The sequence below is a fragment of the Xiphophorus couchianus genome, chromosome 6 (assembly GCF_001444195.1).
Source record: "Xiphophorus couchianus chromosome 6, X_couchianus-1.0, whole genome shotgun sequence".
NCBI classification, from domain to species: Eukaryota; Metazoa; Chordata; class Actinopteri; order Cyprinodontiformes; family Poeciliidae; genus Xiphophorus; species Xiphophorus couchianus.
Window position 1 is genome coordinate 3,540,824 of NC_040233.1, and position 18,816 is coordinate 3,559,639.

General features: G+C 39.4%; 1 protein-coding gene across 1 annotated transcript; it reads right to left on the reverse strand.

Annotated features, from left to right (window-relative positions):
* Positions 1-11,928: 11,928 nt before the first annotated feature.
* LOC114146521 (sorting nexin-16-like) lies at positions 11,929-18,709 on the reverse strand. Its single transcript, XM_028020657.1, has 7 exons — positions 17,254-18,709; positions 16,900-17,164; positions 15,155-15,241; positions 13,575-13,723; positions 13,432-13,501; positions 13,221-13,357; positions 11,929-13,118 (listed from the first exon to the last, which is right to left on the reverse strand). The coding sequence occupies exons 2-7, from the start codon at positions 17,116-17,118 to the stop codon at positions 12,977-12,979; spliced, it is 804 nt and encodes a 267-aa protein (XP_027876458.1). The 5' UTR covers positions 17,119-17,164; positions 17,254-18,709; the 3' UTR covers positions 11,929-12,976.
* Between the last annotated feature and the right edge of the window lie 107 nt (positions 18,710-18,816).

Sequence of the window (18,816 nt, forward strand, 5' to 3'; positions counted from 1 at the left end):
GGAAAATTTTTGATGACTTTCACTTTTACTCCACTATATTTCCGAACTTAATTGCGTACTTTTACTCCGATACATTTTCAATGTGTGGTTTAGTTACTCGTTACAAAAAAGCCAGAGAGAGAAACGCAAGTGTTTTGACCCCACCTACTGATTAGCAAGTAGCAAGCAGGCTACCGAACAAAGTCCGTAGCCTACATGCCTGGGCTTGTTCATCACCACCAATGGGATACTTCTTCTTCTTCTTCTTCTTTTCTATTATGGCGGATCACAAGCAACTTTAAGGTGCATACCGTCACCTACTGTACATGAGTGTGTAGAAGCATTACTTCACATCTATTAAATTCTATTTTTAGGCCTGAGCAGCAAAGCGCTGCGAAGGCCTATTGTATCTGTACTGGCGCTGCGAAGGCCTATTGTATCTGTACTGTTTATTATTACGATTCTTCCACCCTCTTCGTGTGCCTTTTTGGGGGCGTTATCATATTCAAAAACTCACCAAACTTGGCGGTCGCGACTAGAAAATTTTAAAATTTTGAATTTTAAGGTTGTCGCAAAAATCGCAAAAAAAAATTGCTCAACACCGGCAACTAGCAATTTTCTGTTGACACAATGGTATGAACGTACTTCATCGTAGAGACATGAAATTTGGTACACTTGTAGAGCTCACCAAAAGACTCAGAACTTACATTTAATGTTATAAGCCAACTATCACAGGAAGTCGGCCATTTTGTATTGAACGTCCATTTTTTACCTCGATTTTGACGTTTACAGCCTTCGTATTTGATCGAACTCCTCCTAGGGATTTTGATTGATCGGCTTCAAACTCGGTCAGTCTGATCATAAGGCATGTCTGATTTAAAGTTATCAAATTGGTGAGTTTTGGAGCATGTTGAAGGAGGGTTAGCAGGGGTCAAAGTTCACCTACTCGCCATGAAACACGAAACTCTTATATTTCCTATACAAAAACACATAGAGGGATCAAACTTTCAGTGATTGATCGTCATCGGGTGTCCTAAAATACCCTGTGGTGAAATGATGACATCACTTAGGCCACGCCCCCTGAGAACAGGAAGTGTCATGGTTTACTGTGAACGGTCGCTATCTTAGCCCTTTGACCTAATCAACATGAAACTGTGTCCAGTGACAGAAGACATGTTGGTGTGTTGTGGATTCCAACCCCGACCGGCTTTGACATAGCAGGTGGGTGTGGCGGTGTGGCGAAGTGACCTGTAACGCCGTTGCCATACGTTTGGCTCTGAATTCCACAATTTCGGGCCCAGCTGCTCCAAACTCACTAGGATGGATCCTTATCCACCCACCGACAGGAATTCATAACAAAATTTGGTGGGCGTGGCCTAATTTCTCTATATCGACCCCTAGAGTATTTTAAATGAACAGCCCCAAGCCATGCTTTATCCTAGAATTACGAAACTTCCTACATATGTGTATCTTGTCAGGACGTACAAAAAAGTCTATTAGAGCCATGGTCGAAACCCAACAGGAAGTCGGCCATTTTGTATTGAAGGTCCATTTTGGACCTCGATTTTGACGTTTACAGCCTTTGCATTTGATCGAACTCCTCCTAGGGATTTTGATTGATCGGCTTCAAACTCGGTCAGTCTGATCATAAGGCATGTCTGATTTAAAGTTATCAAATTGGTGACTGTATGAGCTTGCTGAAGGGGGGTTACCAGGGGTCAAAGTTCACCTACTCGCCATGAAACACGAAACTCTTATATATCCTGCACAGAAACTCACAGAGACACCAAACTTTCAGTTATTGATCATCAATAGGTGTCCTAAAAGACCCTGTGGTGAAATTATGACATCGCTTAGGCCACGCCCCCTGAGAACAGGAAGTGTCATGTTTTACTGTGAACGGTCGCTATCTTAGCCCTTTGACCTAATCAACATGAAACTGTGTCCAGAGACAGAAGACATGTTGGTGTGTTGTGGATTCAAGCCCTGACCGGCTGCGATGAAGCAGCTGGGTGTGGCGGCGTGGCGAAGTGACCTGTAACGCCGATGCCATACGTTTGCTTCTAGATTCCACATGTTTCGACCGAGCTGCACCAAACTTGGCCTGACTCATCCTGGTGTGATGCCTGACAATGCTATGTCATCATATTATGACGTCATCTAAGCCCCGCCCCCTCAGAATGACTTAGAGAGATCTTCTGTGTAATTACATAATAAACAGTCCATGTTCGTCGTTTGTAGGGCAATGCTGCCCTCTGCTGCCCAGTGAAATAGTTTCATTATTTCAGTAATTCGACACCAGAGGGCAGCATTGCCCTATGGATTGACTAAGTTGAATTTTGTATTAAAGAGGAAAAAATTAAGAATTTGTAATTCTAACACAAAAACACACAGAGACACCAAACATTCAGTTATTGATCATCATCTTGTGTAAAATAATATCCAATGGTTAAATGATGACATCACTTAGGCCACGCCCCCTGACAACAGGAAGTCTCGTATTTTGCTGTGAACGGTTGATAGCTTCTGCACCAAAGTTGGCATGAGTGATCCTGCTGGGATGCCCGTCGATCCTACGTCATCATATTATGACGTCATCTAAGCCCCGCCCCCTCACAACAAGAAGTGCTATTTTTTTCCTTGGAAACTTTCATCTATGGCACTCTTGACCTAATCAAGGTGATTCTGTGTTGGATGACAGAAAGGAAGTTGGTCTCGCTTGCTTTAAAGTGCCAAAAGTTTTCAATGGCGGCAACGCCGTTCGTATACGTTTGCCTCTACATTCCACATATTTTGACCGAACTGCATCAAACTTGGCCTGAGTGATCCTGGTGGGATTCCCGTCGATCCTACGTCATCATATTATGACGTCATCTAAGCCCCGCCCCCTCAGAACAGGAAGTGCCGTTTTTTTCCTTGGAAAGCTCTGTTTATGGCTCTTTTGACCTAATCAAGATGATTCGGATTATAAGCTCTGTCGCTGCTGGCTGAACCGTGTGGGCGTGGCCAAATGGCGAATATCAGTCCCTCGCCATATGCATACGTTTGGCTCTTATTCACGCATAGATCATCCGATTGGCGCCAAACTGGATATGTATGACCTTTGTTCACCTCTAAAGAGCCCAACGGGTTTGAGATGTAATTTGGCTCCACTGTGCCCCCTAAGTTAATACATGGGCTGTATCTCCTCGATGCATCGACCGATCTGCACCAGATTTTTCGACAGTCGTCGGGGAACGCCGCCGAACGCATTCACGCGTGTCGCCCGGTGGACGGGCGGGGAAAATGCGCGACAGCTTCTGCGGCGGCTGGCGGGCGGCGGTGCTGGAAACTGCGGCAGAGCTTCTGCGGTGGGGAACGGGCTGCGGCTCTGGAAACCGTGCGAGAGCTTCTGCGGTGGCTGGAACCCCCGCGGTGGCCAATAGGCCGGAGCGGCGCTTGTTGCGAGGGCTGCCCGAGGCTGCTTGCAGCTTTAATTTAATTTTGTATTCTTAAGATAAATAAACAATGCTTTCCTTAATTTGTGAATATCTGTTGTTTCCTTCATTTCCTAATATACCTTTAAGATTCCATTCATGCCCTATATTTCTAACTATTCTCTTTAATTCTTCCCTTTCGAGTTCATTTGACTTACAGTTCATCAATATGTGTTCTACATTTTCTTTCACTCCACATCTCTCACAGTTATCATTATTTTTCCTCCCTATTGTATAAAGCATGTCATTTAAGTAGGTATGACCTACTCTTAATCTACTAATTATTATTTCTTCTCTTCTGTTTCTTTCATTAATGCTTCGAATTTGAACTGACTTTTGTACTTCATATAATCTTCTTCCTTTCTTATCTTCATTCCACATTTTTTGCCATTTCTTGATTTCTTTACTTTTAATTAGGATACACCTGTTTCACTTCTCCCATTAAACGCAAAGCAAGTCTCGCTAGCAGTCACATGGAAATTCTATCTTACAAAAACTCCCCGTCCAACTTGAAGAAACACATCGAGGTAACGTCTTATGAAATGGTTATAATCCTCCTGTTTCAGTAACTATAGCTTGGTCACTAGACACTACTGTATTGTGAAACGTTGACCATAAATGAACTTTGTTTGGCATTGTTTCAGTTCCATACGTGGTGTATTTAGCTTAGGCTTAACGTTGACTGTAGCAGGCTACCTAGACTCCTCTGTTCAAGGGGGACAGAAGCCATAGCGATAGCAATTTAGACTAAATTTAACGAATATAGGAAAGGCATGCAAGTTCAAAACCAGGTTTACAGATGTCAATAAGCTGCATTTCCCTCCCAATTCTTTTTTTCTTTTGCATAATGACCAGTTGTGTGCACCACCTACTGACTGTAGCATTGACTGATTCACTGATTTGTGAAGTAGAGTAATCGTAACAGCTCTTTTTCTTCATGTTGGCCGCATTTTCTGTACTATTTATTTTTCTCATTTTCAGCACTGACCTTACTTGAAGGGAAAACTTAAGGCTTACAAAAACTTTGTATTTTCTGTCCTGGAGGGTATATTAAGAAGCTGGTTCAGTTGTAAAGCAGGTTAAGTTAACCTTGTGCTATAGGTAAAGCACCTAATTTTCTTAACTAAATGATGCCTGCAGGTATATCTATTAGCAGGTTTAATTTTGCCTGCACTTGGTTGGGTACATTATTTTAAGTGTATTTGACAAGTTTACCAAAATATAAAAAATGTCATTCAAACTGCATTTGCTTTGTTTTACTTTTTACTTGTACTTTTCATTACATTACTTGAGTACATCCATTTTTACAGTAATTTCCATACTTAAGTACAAGAAGTTTCAGATACTTTAAGACTTTAACTCAAGTAACATTTCAGTCAGTGACTTCGACTTTTACCAAAGTCATATTTTGGAGAGGTACTTGTACTTTTACTTGACTCTGAGATTTCAGTACTTTATACAACACTGCAAGGCACATGATCAACAACCAGATGTTACCACTAGCGCAAACCACAAAGGAGATGACAGGAAGTAGTTGGAGGATGAGAGCGCAGCATGTTTTTTAATGACTTATCTCGTTAATAAACTTATTTATGTGTGGTTTTAGTTACGCTTCTTATTTAATGGAAACGCTGCAGTTGCAAAATTGTGTTGTTGTTTTTTTTTTTACATTAGCACAATATTGACAAAGGTTTGTGCGCATTTGTAATTGAAATCCATCTACTCTGGGTCAATAGGTTACAAGGGTGAGGAAGACTGCTAACTGAAGATGTCCAGAAGAGAGTCATCGACACCCACAATAAGGGTAAGCCACAATAGGTCATTGCTGAAGAAGCTGGTTGATCACAGAGTTCTATATCTAAGCATATTAACAGAAAATTGAGATGAAACCAGCCTCAGGGAGAACCCCAGCCTTGAAAAGATTGTCAAACAAAATCCATTCCAGACTTTGAGAGATCTCCGCAAGGACCGAACTGAAGCTACAAATGTTGAATTTCCTGTGTCAATTCGTCGGTGGTTTAATTGCTAGCATTCCCAGTACTGTGTTTCTCTGGACTCCCAAAGCTTTAGAAAGTTCTTTGTAACGTTTTCCGAACTGATAGACATCAGTCATTTTCTTGGTTTCTAATTTGTTTGCTGATTTCACATGTCTGGTATCAATGTCTTATAGGGATAACAAAGATCTAGAAATCACACACTGGACCACTTTCTCTGTCTGCTCCATGGTGGGCTCTCACCGGCCTGGACCAAGAGAAAGGCCTCAGTGTTTGATACGCATTGCTCAGCGGAAAAGTTTAGCTCCTCCAAAACAGCGGGAAGCCCGTGTGGCATCCAGAAAGTCTTGGTGGATGAGAATTTCCAGAACATACGATCCAGAAATGCTGTCTGTTTTAGCTTAACATCAAATGCCGGGTGGAGTGTTCTTACTGAAACCTGTGAACTGGAACACAGACACAGCTTCACCCTGGGGCAAGATCACTGTATTCTCAAAACAGAGTCAGGCTTAAAAAAAAATTTAAAATGTCGATGTTGCAAAAGCTATGTTGTACAACCTTACAGACACACTTGCTTGTAAAGCCTGTCACTCGTCTTTTGCAAGTTGGCACCGAGAGACAAAGAAATCAGCCACAAGCATCTGACAGGAAAGAAGGGATTGCTTTCTTAAACCACACTGAGGTTGAATGAGTGATTGGGCTGCTCGGGAGGACTCAGAGTTGGAAGTCTTTCCCTGACAGTTTGTGGTAAAATGATGTATTGCAGTTTTACTTGGAAATGTTTCTGAGGGCCCTGGGATCCACTGACAACCTGTCCAGAGTGCACCTTGCTTCTTCCCCAATCACTGCTGGAGATAGGCAGCAGCCCCATGTGACCATGCAAGGATAAGAGATACAGGCAAAAGATGGTTTTCTCGATGCTTCCATGAGCAGAAAAAGAAAGATGAGTCCAAAAGACTTTAGGAAGTCCAAAGGGTCATTGGGGAATCGCTGTCGAAACTGGATTAGAATTACATTTTTCTCTATCAGGGAGTATTTGTCAAACTACACCAACCAATCCAAACCTGGAAAAGAAGTATATTTTACTTCTGTTAAAACAAATGTCTCTGTAAAATGGCAAATGATTAAAACAACCTTACAAACAGTTTATGTGACGCACCATGGCAAAAGTGGGAACAAGTTGGCAGAGCACAAACGTAGCAAAAGTAGAAATCATCATTTTCTGAGAAAATAGAGAATTTTGTTTTATTTTTAAAATATGTTAGTTAAAGATGTAAAGAAACCACTAAAATACTAAGCTTAGTGTTTAAATTCAGCTTGTTTTGTGAGTAATTTCAGCCCACAGCACATTGCTGTGTCTGGGTATGCTAATCAGGATAAACACGGATTAGCTTTGATTGGCTGCTCACACATCTGTTGTTGTTGGTTTTGGCCGAGACGCTGGGTAGAGCGTGGCTGCTTAAGCAGATACTTCATGTTTGGATTTCAACACCAGAAAAAATGGGTCGTGGATGTTGCAGTATGTCACTATGGCAATACTTCTTTTCCCATGCTGACTCTGATCCAACTCCAGTTATTGAATCAGAACAGGATGAAGCGGAAAAATGCGACTAAAGCGGCTACATTACTTTAGATAATATTCTAAATTTCCAATGGAAGCTAGCTGAATATGAGGAAGACAAAGAATGTTTTGTACTGGTGGGCAGAGGAGCTGGAACACAACGTATCAGAATCTATTGCCACAACAACATTCGAAGACAGAGACAGTGAAATGGAGAAAATCCATAATTTTGACTATGGGACAACACTTTTGCAAAGTTTGATGTAAACCACCTGGACTGTTCCAGTGTGTTCCTAAATACGAGACATAAAGCAGGCCCCATTCAGAAGGCCCTTAAAGGGCCAGCATGGGTGAAAGGTGTTCAGAGTTTCCTGATTTACGCTGGGAATTCAGCAACAGGCTTGAAAGAAAAGAGGAGTCATCACAAAGCCAAGAATGAGCAGTTAATTTATTGTTTAAGGAAGGAATTCTTAGTTTTCGTGTCTTAGTGGTTTCCACCGATTGGAGTTTTCTGGCCGATCACAGATCTTTAAAAAGCCTGACCTGTCAATTATGATTTTTTTCTGATATAATTTTTTTTTTTATAGATTGCTAAATATATCCCCAAAGATTTTAAGTTGTCAGCAGTGGGGTGACTATTATTATCCACACAGCCCTCTCTCAACAGGGCAAAAGGGGACAGTGACTGATTTTCAAACCTTAGTAGAAGTAGATATGATCGATAGGTCTTATCTATCTCAGACACAAATTTCACCCAATCACTGGTTAAGGAAATCGGGGCTAAAACTAGGGTTCAGCCCTAGTTTTAACTCTATGATGGGGTTGGCAGTCAGAGGATAGTCTGACAGTCTAAAGTAAATGTTTGTGTAAGAGTTTGTGTACCGAGACCTTTTATCTCGGTATAAAACACCCAGAATTATATTTTTACAAAGGAGAGTCGGAACATTGAAAAATCCAGAAGATTTTCCATGTTAAAAATCTTAAAGACACTTCAGTGTCTTCACTTCAGTTCAGTTTGAATCCATGTTCGGTACAATCTACTTTTTAACTCCAAACAACAGAAAGCGGCTCACATTTTACTGCCACATACATCCAGTCCTGTAATGCCTGGTTCACACGGCCAGACTTTAAAATAGTTCTCTGATTTTCAAAACTTGGCGATTAAAAAAAATCTTATTTATCACTGACATACATGAGTTCAGAGTAATCAAACATGGCCGACTGGGGAGAAACAATGATGATAGTTTGTGGACTACATCTAAGAAAGAAAAAACGAAAGAATAAGTCTCCAACGTCCAACGGACGTTTTGAGGCACCATGACAGTTGTCAAATTTTATGACCGTTTTAGCTTTACATCATATTATCATGTCATTCCCTCATCAAAAACATACCTGGAGTATTGTTTTGATTCTTTCATGCATGTTTGAGAAATACTTTAATCTCCACGGCAACCATTCAGCTGTGTAAAACACCTAGTGCCACATTTGAGGATAAAGCTCCTCCTCAGAGCTGCAGTTCCAAGCTTCTGCAGCCTTCCCCCCCTCAGCTCCTTCAGACTAGCCAGGAGCAATTAGAAACATCTGGTGGAACTGCACATCAGCTGAGCTCATTACACGAGCTACTTGTCAGTGAAGTGCTGGTAAAAATGTCGTTAAAGTGTTAATAGAGGAGCCATGTTGTGATGACTTCCTGAAGGCGGAGTTTCAGAAAGAATTAAGGCCTTAAACTACAAATTTAGTCAAAGTTCTTTTAAGTCATGTTTTATAGCAGTGTGTCCCTGAAAAATACATAATACTGACCTTTTAATGCCCTGCTCAACTGCAAAGGAGAGTTAATCGAGAGGACTTCAAATCTGACTTCTCTGCTTACAAGTCTTGGTACTTCCTGGTTCCTTGTTTGAAGCTAGCATTAGCTAAATGCTCTTTAATGATTCCCATTTTGTTCTAACACCGAGTATCCATCCCTGCAGTCTGGGCAAGGTCTCTGTCTGTTTGTGGCTCCCACTTCTGATCCTCCACTGGAAATCAGCCACTTATTTCTCAGCGAGAAGAGCCTCCACCTGCCTTCAGGGGGACCAACTAAAGCAAAAACACAAGTCGACCTTAATTCTCTGGCTCCAGTCTGAGGGTGAAAAATGTCCAGCTTCCACACAGCTGTGAAAGAGTCAAACATCTCGCCCTGCAAACAGCAGGACTCGTTTAGAGGGAGGAGAAAGCATGCTTGCCATCACATGGACTGTCAAAGTTTTACAGCACATGAGGCCTGCTGTCGTCCAGCAGATACTGAGCACATAAAAAAATAAGAATAATACAAGATAAAGGACTAATGAAGTCAAAGTATAGTCCTGACGCTCTTCCTCTGGCTGGAGGACAAACATAGATCAAGAGAAATTACTTCATAGTAAACAAGCTAAACAAAAACACATGTATTTTATGTATGGAACCGAAACATGCCGGCTCAAAGCCATAACCCCGTTGAGTGAAATCCACCCAGACCTGGATCGCTGCAGTCCGAACCCGGACTCGGTTCGCAAACAAAATAACCCAGATTGGTCTGCTTTCATCCCAGGAGTATTTAGGATGTCTGTAAACCTTTAAGTGTGTCCTGCTTTGGTGTGTGTGATGCCTCTGATTCAGTAAAGGAAACTCACTCTCAGCTGGTACTTTACCAAACACCAACACCAATCTGTCCTTGCTCGACTGTTGGGTTAATTTGCTGATTGGTTTGTCTTTAGAGGAAATTTTCCTTTTGCTCTCCCACCCAGGGTTGATTATGCTGGAATTCAGATTTCTATGAACAACTGATTTATAGTTAGGCTACTTCCTGAAGCATAAAGCTGCTCTTTAATCGTCTTGTATCTTCTGCCAGTGCTCTCTGATTCCACCATCTGTCTAATGTTTTGTTTCGAATCCGCAGAGTTTTGCTATGTTTTAATTATATGTGATGTTAATTATGTTTCTTTACAGACGAGGTCACAGTCTAATGGTTTAAAAAAAAAACTTAGCCAACTTTCCAGAGAAGCCACCTAGCAAGAAAAAATCAACAGCAGCCGCAGCTATGATTTTCAGTTTGTAGCCTGGATGCTTTAATTGTGGGCAAAATGTTCTTGTTTTCACAAGACGAGATCAAGAGCAGATGCTCCGAGGCGGTCCTGACCCTCAAGAGCGGTTATACCAGTAACACCAAAAAGGCTGCAGTTCTACACATTTCACACAACAAACTAGCATTAGCCACTGATCTGCAAACACTTGAATCCACAGAGTTACTGAACTCATTTGATGTGGGGTCTCCTTGGGTAATCCATTAGCCTCAGCAGGCACACTAGTAAATACTAGTTGTTTTCTTTTTTTTTTAAGGGGGCAGTGGATTTTCTTGGCACATAGAGTGACTTTGTAGCACAGTCAAGTAACTGTGCTACCTTCAGTTGGTAAAGAAATGCTGTCAAAAATAACTTCAACGAAATTTGACGCTTTGAAATGGGGTCTCTGTCGCTTTAAAAAAAACTCCTACTCCTTCTGATACTCCGTCTTCAGCATGCCATCACAACAATGTTCGTCCATCATGCCTTTTGCAAATCAAAAAACCTTTTGTCAAAGAATGACTTAGGCTTTTATTTTGGGAAGGTGATAATATGTGATCATTTATGGGTCTTCAAATCTTTCACACACACGATACTGTACAACCACTGTCGGATAGAAACAATTAAAAGCTAAAAGTAAAAAATTTAAGGTGCAACACAAGTATCCATCCAGGTTTTTGCTTTTGATTTCACTTAATTATTATTTTTCTAATCTTCCTCTTGCTTTGACTTAGACTTTTTAAGACACAGAGTTATAGATTATTTCAGAGTTGTGTTCCTTCTCCTCTATGTAGAAATATTTTTAAGAACTGACCAGTCCAGAAGCTTTTCAGAAGAATATGATGAATTATGTTATCAGTATTGGAGGAAAACCTTGAAGAAGCTTTGGAAAAATAGTTGATCAAGCAATATTTACAATCTTCTTCTTGGAAATAAAGATATAATTTTTTGTCAAATGTGATATACGTCTGGAAATGGGATCGCCACAGTTAGATTATGGCAGACTCAGAAATCTAAATTAAAAATCACGGTTCCTGTCACTTGGCCGCCACAGCAATAAATATTAAGAATTCATAAATGCCAAAATGTTCTGTTGGAGTAAACGGCACATGGGAACACAACAAAAACAGGAATACGCAGATGAAAAGGTGCACAAGAGGCTCCCAGACGAAGCAGATTTATTGAGTGAGACAAAAACACATCTATCTATCTTTTATGTCTGGATCAGGATTCAGGATTTCAGGGGGCTGGAGCCAATCCCAGATTGGTTTTTAGCAATGAAAGACAGAAAAAAAACAAACATTGAAAGTAGGCTAGTGGGACAAAACAATTCTCTGTGCTAGCACGTCTTTTTTGGACGCAACGTGTTTTCACACTGAGCAAGCGGAGATGAAAGCTAAAGGGGAGATAAATAGAATGAGGAAAAACGACAAACTTACTGATATTTTACAGGATCTGACCAAAAGAGCTTCTGCTTCTACATCTGGACATGAGAAATAGTGGGAAGTTAAAAAATTATATTAGACATTGAAGCATCAACAAAGAAGTTTTGTTGATGCTATCTGGATGGATGGATAGATGGATAGATGGATAGATAGATAGATAGATAGATAGATAGATAGATGGAACCTGGTGGTACCCCACAACGTACCACCAGGTACGTTGTGGGACAACGGACAACGTATTGGTGGATTTGATGATGGTTGGGGTTAACCCTGGCCCCGCCCCCTAAGTGAAACAATATGTAGATTAATTTCACAAAATGATGTTTACACATTTTCATTTTTGTAAATTATGATGATTTTCTGTTTACAACCAATGAAAAGACAATATTTAAGATTTCAGTATTACATCAAACTAATAAAATATGTATATATTACTATGCAAAAACTGTGGGCTTAGTTAAAAGCAGCTTTAACACTTGATTAAAAGTTATTTTCAAAAGATAGTCCACATCAGTGAACATATTCTAATTTATTGATTTTAGGTATGGCTCAAATCCTGATAGTCAATGTTTTCACCTGTTATTTTAGACTCCCACACATGAGTCCTTTCTTAAAAGCTAGCAGGCGTTTTTAATGTCATGGATGGCAGCTAAAAGCCTTTTCAGAGGTTTATTTTGTATTTGGATATATTTCTAGTGAAGAGGCATGAAAAGGCCATTCAGTCCTACAACAGGACTAGAATGAATCAGCTCTCCTTTCAGACATAAATGTGCAAATTTTATATTGCTTCGAAAGTGTGAACAACAAAACTTCTGCTTATTGTCCTGCTTAGGCTTTTAAGAATCACCAACATGCCTCTGGGTTCAGTAGCTTCACTCTTGGATGTACAGCACCACCTTGTGGTCATTTCCTACATGTCACCTCTGCTGATTTCAGCTGATGGATTAAGACACTAATATTCAGTCTTCAAAACAGTTACACTGAAACCGTTTTTGGATATAAAACGATTGCAGTCAGTTAACAAACATCTTTACTTCCTCTCCTACTGATGCGCATGCAACACACTTACTCCTAGTGGCATAATCGAATTCCGAAACTAAATCATCCACTCTGAAATGCAAGTCCTTTTAAAATATGTAAAGGTGAATAAAATTGTGAAGTTTTCATCTTTGAAGACTTGACCTACTGCAAGTAATATATTTACTGTTCACAATCTTTGCACAGAACCTCACTTTTTTTAAAAAATCCCAGGTAAATCACACATTACTGCTGCTGCGCCCTGACTGTATTGTTCATCAGTGGTACGGAAAATGAAAAAAAAAAAAAAAACATTTACGCTTCAGCACATCAAGAACACTAACACAAAAAAGACTATTTCAATATATTTTCTTATATAACTAGTTAATTTTTTTCTTTACTGATGGTTCAAGATAAAAAGCTTCTAGTTCCAGCTTGTGTCTTGATTTAATTCTTCCTTGGCTCCCTTTGTCATTCTGAGAATTCCCAGATTTTGCATCTGTTCGTTCACATTTGTGTCTTCCTTTTTGTGTGGATGGAATTCCAAATCTGGAATGTTCAAAGCCCTAGAGAAAAATGGCAAAACATAAGACGTTTGAGAGGAATCTTTTCCGTGAAATGTGAGATTTTTCTGATTTTCTCAAAGTTACGAAGTCGACTATTTTTACCTGCCTTTCCTCCACAGCAGGTCGATGTAGTTCTCTTTATCCTCTAAAGACTTGGTTAACGAGTCAACTTCTCTCTGTTTTTCCAGGAGTTCTCTGAGGAGAAGATGATTCTTTTGCTCCAGAGTTTCACAAAATGCCTGCTCGGCAGACAAACAACGTTTGAACTGAATCAGAAAGTCAGTATTCAACCCGTTTGAAAAACTAAACTCACCCTGCTTTCCTCCGTACTGTAAAAGGGACTCGATGGGTCGTCCACAGACAGAAAATATCTCACAGGTTCGCTGAGAAACCAGAGATCTCTTCAATAGTTGAACAAAGACGACTCAGGGTGCCGTCTGCAGGAAGGGATCGTACCTTGTGCTAATATCTTTGTGCAACATCAGATTCTCCAGAAAAGTCTGCAGTCCGAAACGCCTTTTCTCTAGAAAACTTCCATCATAGTTGTCTTTGAATCGTCGTTTAGGAGGCAGCGCTTGATGGAAACGGGGGAACAGCTCTCTGAGCTGCAACAATGACAGATAAGAGAGAAAAATCTATATTAGGTTTTAGATTACAGAGAGTCAACATAACTTTTTAACAATGATTTCATTTATAAAGTAGCCTAAATAAGTTATCCTTTGTGAAAAGGTAGTTGTAGTTCTTCTTATATCATGAATTAACTGTCATTAAATAAAACATAAATAAATCTGAGTAGAATTGTTGGCACAACTATGCAGGATTACTGTCACACCTGTAAAACCAAGAAATTACTTAAACAGAACCAGTCCATCAACATGAAGTTGGCGAAAAGGTTTCAGAAGGCAGAACACGGCTGAAAAAAATTCGACATTTAAAGGGGAAGTACGCCCCCCCCCCCCAGTTATGTAGAATCATTTTATAGCACAATCAAGTTACTTTGAGTTGTTGTAAAAACATTGACATTGGGTCTCTGTCTCTTTAACAAAACTCCTGCTCTTTTTGAAACTCCGCCTTCAGGAAGTCATCACAACATGGCTCCTCTATTAACCCTTTATCAGCGTTGCACTGAGAAGCAGTTCTTATAATGAGCTCAGCAGATGAATAATTCCACAAGGTGTTTGCTAATTGATGCTGGCTAGTCTGAAGGAGCTGAGTGGGGGAGTCGCAGAGGAGGGCTGCTCTGTGAGGCCGGAGCTCTGAAGCTTGGAAACTGCAGAGCTGCAGCTCTGAGGAGGAACTTCGTCTTTCATGGCGGAGCTGGGTCCACCCAGGCGTTTTACACAGCTGAATGGTTGCCGTGGAGATTAAAGGATTTCTCAAACATGCATAAAAGAAACAAAACAACAGTCTATTTTGTTTTTGGTGAGGGATAAACATTATAACATGACATGAAGTTTAAAAAAAGTGGATTTCACATAATGCTGCCCCGTTTGTAAAAAAAAAAAAAAAAAAAATTATTGAGATTTTGAGTCGGGAAAGGGTTGCAAGCCATTTGTCTTTATGGCTTTGAAACTCAAGGAAAACACTCTAATGTGTTATTTAAACCCAGAAGAGCATCTAAATCACTACAGGTTTTAGTGTTTCTGATTTGACAATAAGATAGAGACGGGACAAAAGTAGCAACCATGAGTGTCAAGCCAAACACAGGGAAAAAGCAACAACAAAAAAAGAAAAAAACCCACTGAGTATCAAAATTTCACAAATTTTGGATATTCTCTATAAATCAAATCATGCCTTCAAAACTGAATTTTGTATTTACTCAGACTGTGTTTGTTAAAACCTAATGTAAACGGAAGAAATCGGTGAGGGAACGTTTTTCACAGCACTGTACCTGCTCTTAACCGATTCCTAACCTGTAGAGAAACTAAACCTCCTTCTTCGTGTTGCTCTTGGCTTCACGCCCTGTCAGGTCGTGACCTTCGTACGAGGTCAGCCTCGATGGAATTGTGCGGTCGGTGTGTGTAAATAACTCCCACCTGATAACTGAGTATGCAGAAGTCTGCGTATCTTCTGAAGATCAGCCAGCTGCCTCCTTCAGGCCTCTTTATAAGAATCTTATAAACCTACAAAACAGATGGCGCTTTATGGAATTATTGATCAATCAACATCAAAATAAAGTATTGAAGGCATACATTTTGCTTATGTGCTTATTTTACAAATGCACCCCTTGTGACGTATTCTGAATCTTCTCAGACTAACAGCTGTGGATAGAGTCACTTCATAAACTCTCTGCCTTCTAAATAACATCACCTGGTGATCATGAAAGGTTTATTGTTTATTGCTTTATTTTTAGCCATAGAAAAAGAAAACATGTACATGATGCCCCTGAGTAGGTAAAAACAAAAACAAATACAAATACATATGCATTCACTTTTTCACAAATATATTCAGTAATATTAGAACAAGACACTGTCTGGGTCAAGTTCTTATTTTATGTAATAATACTTTATTTAGAATGCAGTAAGCTTGAAACGGAGTGGGAATAAGACAGACTTATTTACGCCCACTCCCTTTAAAAATAATCTAAAAATCTATAATACATGGTGAGATAATATTAAATTATTGTTAATTCTACACATGTAGAATGTGTAGAATGTACTTTTTAGTGCTAAAAAGTAAAAAGTACACTAAAAAAGTGTACTTTTTAGCATTCTTTGGAACTGCTGTGGCTATCAACTTCTGTTTCTGGTTTTTATTTGTGTGTTTTGGGCTTTTCTGTGATGTTTCTTTTTGGGGGGTTTTGCAATGTCTTGTGGTGTGAACCCCAGAAATAATAGTTTCTACTGTGGTACAGACAAATGGGGGATCCTTAAATAAACTGGCCAAAACTAAACAATGAATTCATAAAAAAAATCTGATCAGTCTTCTCTTAATCTAAATATGATGTCACCCCCCCTCCCCCAACATCTGCCATCACAAACACTAAAATAGAAAAAATGATAAGGCTGGCATCTGAATCTTTTCCAAAACTTTTGACTGGGAATGTTTCTGTAAAAATGTTGGTCATGCGACTAAATGTCGCAACAAACCCTCAAAAGAATTACCATAAAGACAAAAGTCAGAAAATGAATAGAGCAAGCGCATGTCATTACAGAGTTCTTGATTTTCATTCATGATACAGTAGGGCTGGACGATACGGCTGACAAACGTATCACCATATCAGCATTTCATATATTGATAATAATTGATTATTTTTCTAATATCTGAAATACTGGCACCACATTTCCTGTTTTAGCCACAGTTTTCACTCATTGCTTTTTTTCCCTTTTTTTTTCTTTGAGCAGTTAAAAGTCACGGTGATAAAACCTGAAACTGCTGCTGTGACTCATTTGGTTGTTGCTAGGCAGCCAAAGAAAGAGTGATTTTGGTTGATTCCACCAATCTCATCTAGCTGTCCGTAAGAAGTTGAGCAGCTAAAGCCTTTTTCCTCTGCCTACGTCCCCCAGAATGCTGTGTGGTTCCGGATGGGAATTTAGTGAATATTCTATATATTGAATTTCATCTTCGTCCTAGAATAATGGCCGAGATCATTTTTTGACAATAGTCCTTCTTTTTCTGCCTAAATCATCTTTTGCTAAAAAAAATGACTTAAGCCATTATTTTAGGAAGAAGACAATATTGAATATTATATCAGACGTATTACCTATTGACATTCATCATGTTTCTACTGTGATATTTACTGTTTTGATTTGTTTTCTTTATCAGGGACCGGACTTCCTACCGTGAACTTTTCCCTCTCCCTCAGAATCTCATAGCCCAGCAGAGTTGCGCTGATGGGTGTCTCCTCTTCCTCGGTGTTCCCTGGCCTGTCACTCTGCTCTCCTCTGGGTCTCCTGCAGGCCTCATCTACGGTGAGCGTAGAAGCCCCTCTATTCAAACTGGAGCTATTCACTATGAACCAGTTGACAGCTAAATGGACTGGAACAAACGGGTCAGCCATCCGACGGTTTTTTTTATTTTTTATTTTTTTTGAAAGTGAACACCTGCTAACACACACGAAACAAGTTCATTTATAGCCACAATGAGAAATAAATACAAGGACACCATCCTGACGGATTCTGGTAAGTTTACTTACTTCAAGTCAGAGCCGCTTTAACACCAGTTTCATTCCTCGTCCGAACTGTGGGATAGTCTCGCTGACTCATCAAAAACAACAGGCCACTTTATGTGGCTGGATGTTGAGTAAGCAGTAGTTATAGTGTAGCAAGGAATTTATTGACCTTATGGGTTACACGCGTTTACAATTACAGAGGGTCAGTGCAGTCATGTGCTACTGTGTGCCAGACAGGAGGTACTTCCTGTTTCTTTTAAATGCTAATTCAAATCAATTAACTGGATGCCAGAAACTTCTCAGCCATGTTATATTTACAAACGAAAGGCTAAAACTAGCCTTTTTAAAAAAAAAATTCAATCATTTCTAGGACACAATGGAGCATTAGCTAAGGAAAAAATGGAATCAATAGAACAAAGTCATAATATTATGATAATAATATCATAATGTAGAAAAATGTAGTGTGACGAGGGTGTTACAAGTCATAATCGTATTAGAATAAAATTGAAAAAAACAAAACAAACAACAATAAAAGTTAGAATATTACCAGAAAGAAAGTGTCACAAAAAATAATAACAAAAAAATTATAATGAAGAATGTTGAACATCTTGTGTATTTGTACTTTTGTGTATTGCCTTTACACAAAAGAAAATAGTTCATCTTTTAACCACATCAGTATCAAATTATTTTGAGTTGCTGGACTTTTAAACAGTTTTACAAAGACTGTGTCTATTTTGAAGACAGAACCACACAAACCTACTCAGTAGGTCAGATCCTGATTACCATTTTCATTACCATCAAGCTTTGTCTGTTAGAATTAGGATATTGTTTGAAAATTGCATGATGGCCCCAATTTTTTTCTTATTTTACCAAGAATCCAAATTGTCTTCCTCCATCTTCGTCATACTTCAGCAAGCTTAAATGTTTTCCTCTGTTTACAATCTCCAAAATATCCAAAAGCAGACCATATCTCACATCATAGACTTTGTTGATATGGCATTGCATTTCTAATCCTATAATGGCTGATGCCATAATGCACTGGTGGAAAATCTCTCCTGATCACTTTATTTATTTATGTTGGGGGGTTTTTTTTACGTTGCTTGTTTATGTGATATCATTATTTTTTTATTTGTTGAAGAGAGATAATTAAAAATAATTTATTTGTTTATCAATTTATTTCTTTAGTATCTCAAATTTAATACAAGACCTGAAAAACCAATGAAACGGTGACATTTTCTCTAAACTCACGGTAAACAAGCAGTCACATGGCTGAAAGCAAGTTCAGTCTGACACCTTTGAGGAAAACCCCGATTTCTGGAAATTCCAGCATATCTGAAACCCCCCTAGATTCCACCCCCCACCCTCCCCCGGAATATCTTACTTCAAGTGAAATTGGAACAATAAAATGAACTGAGCAACTATCATGAATATTGTCTTTATGAAAATAACTCACACACGTCCTATTAGAAATTACGGGCTTCCATATACTCATAACGTCTGCTTCCATCCGATAACATGAACTACGTGTCCACGTGTTTTATTTTAACTGTTGAAATATCTTTAATCCTACAGACTTGAACATATCAC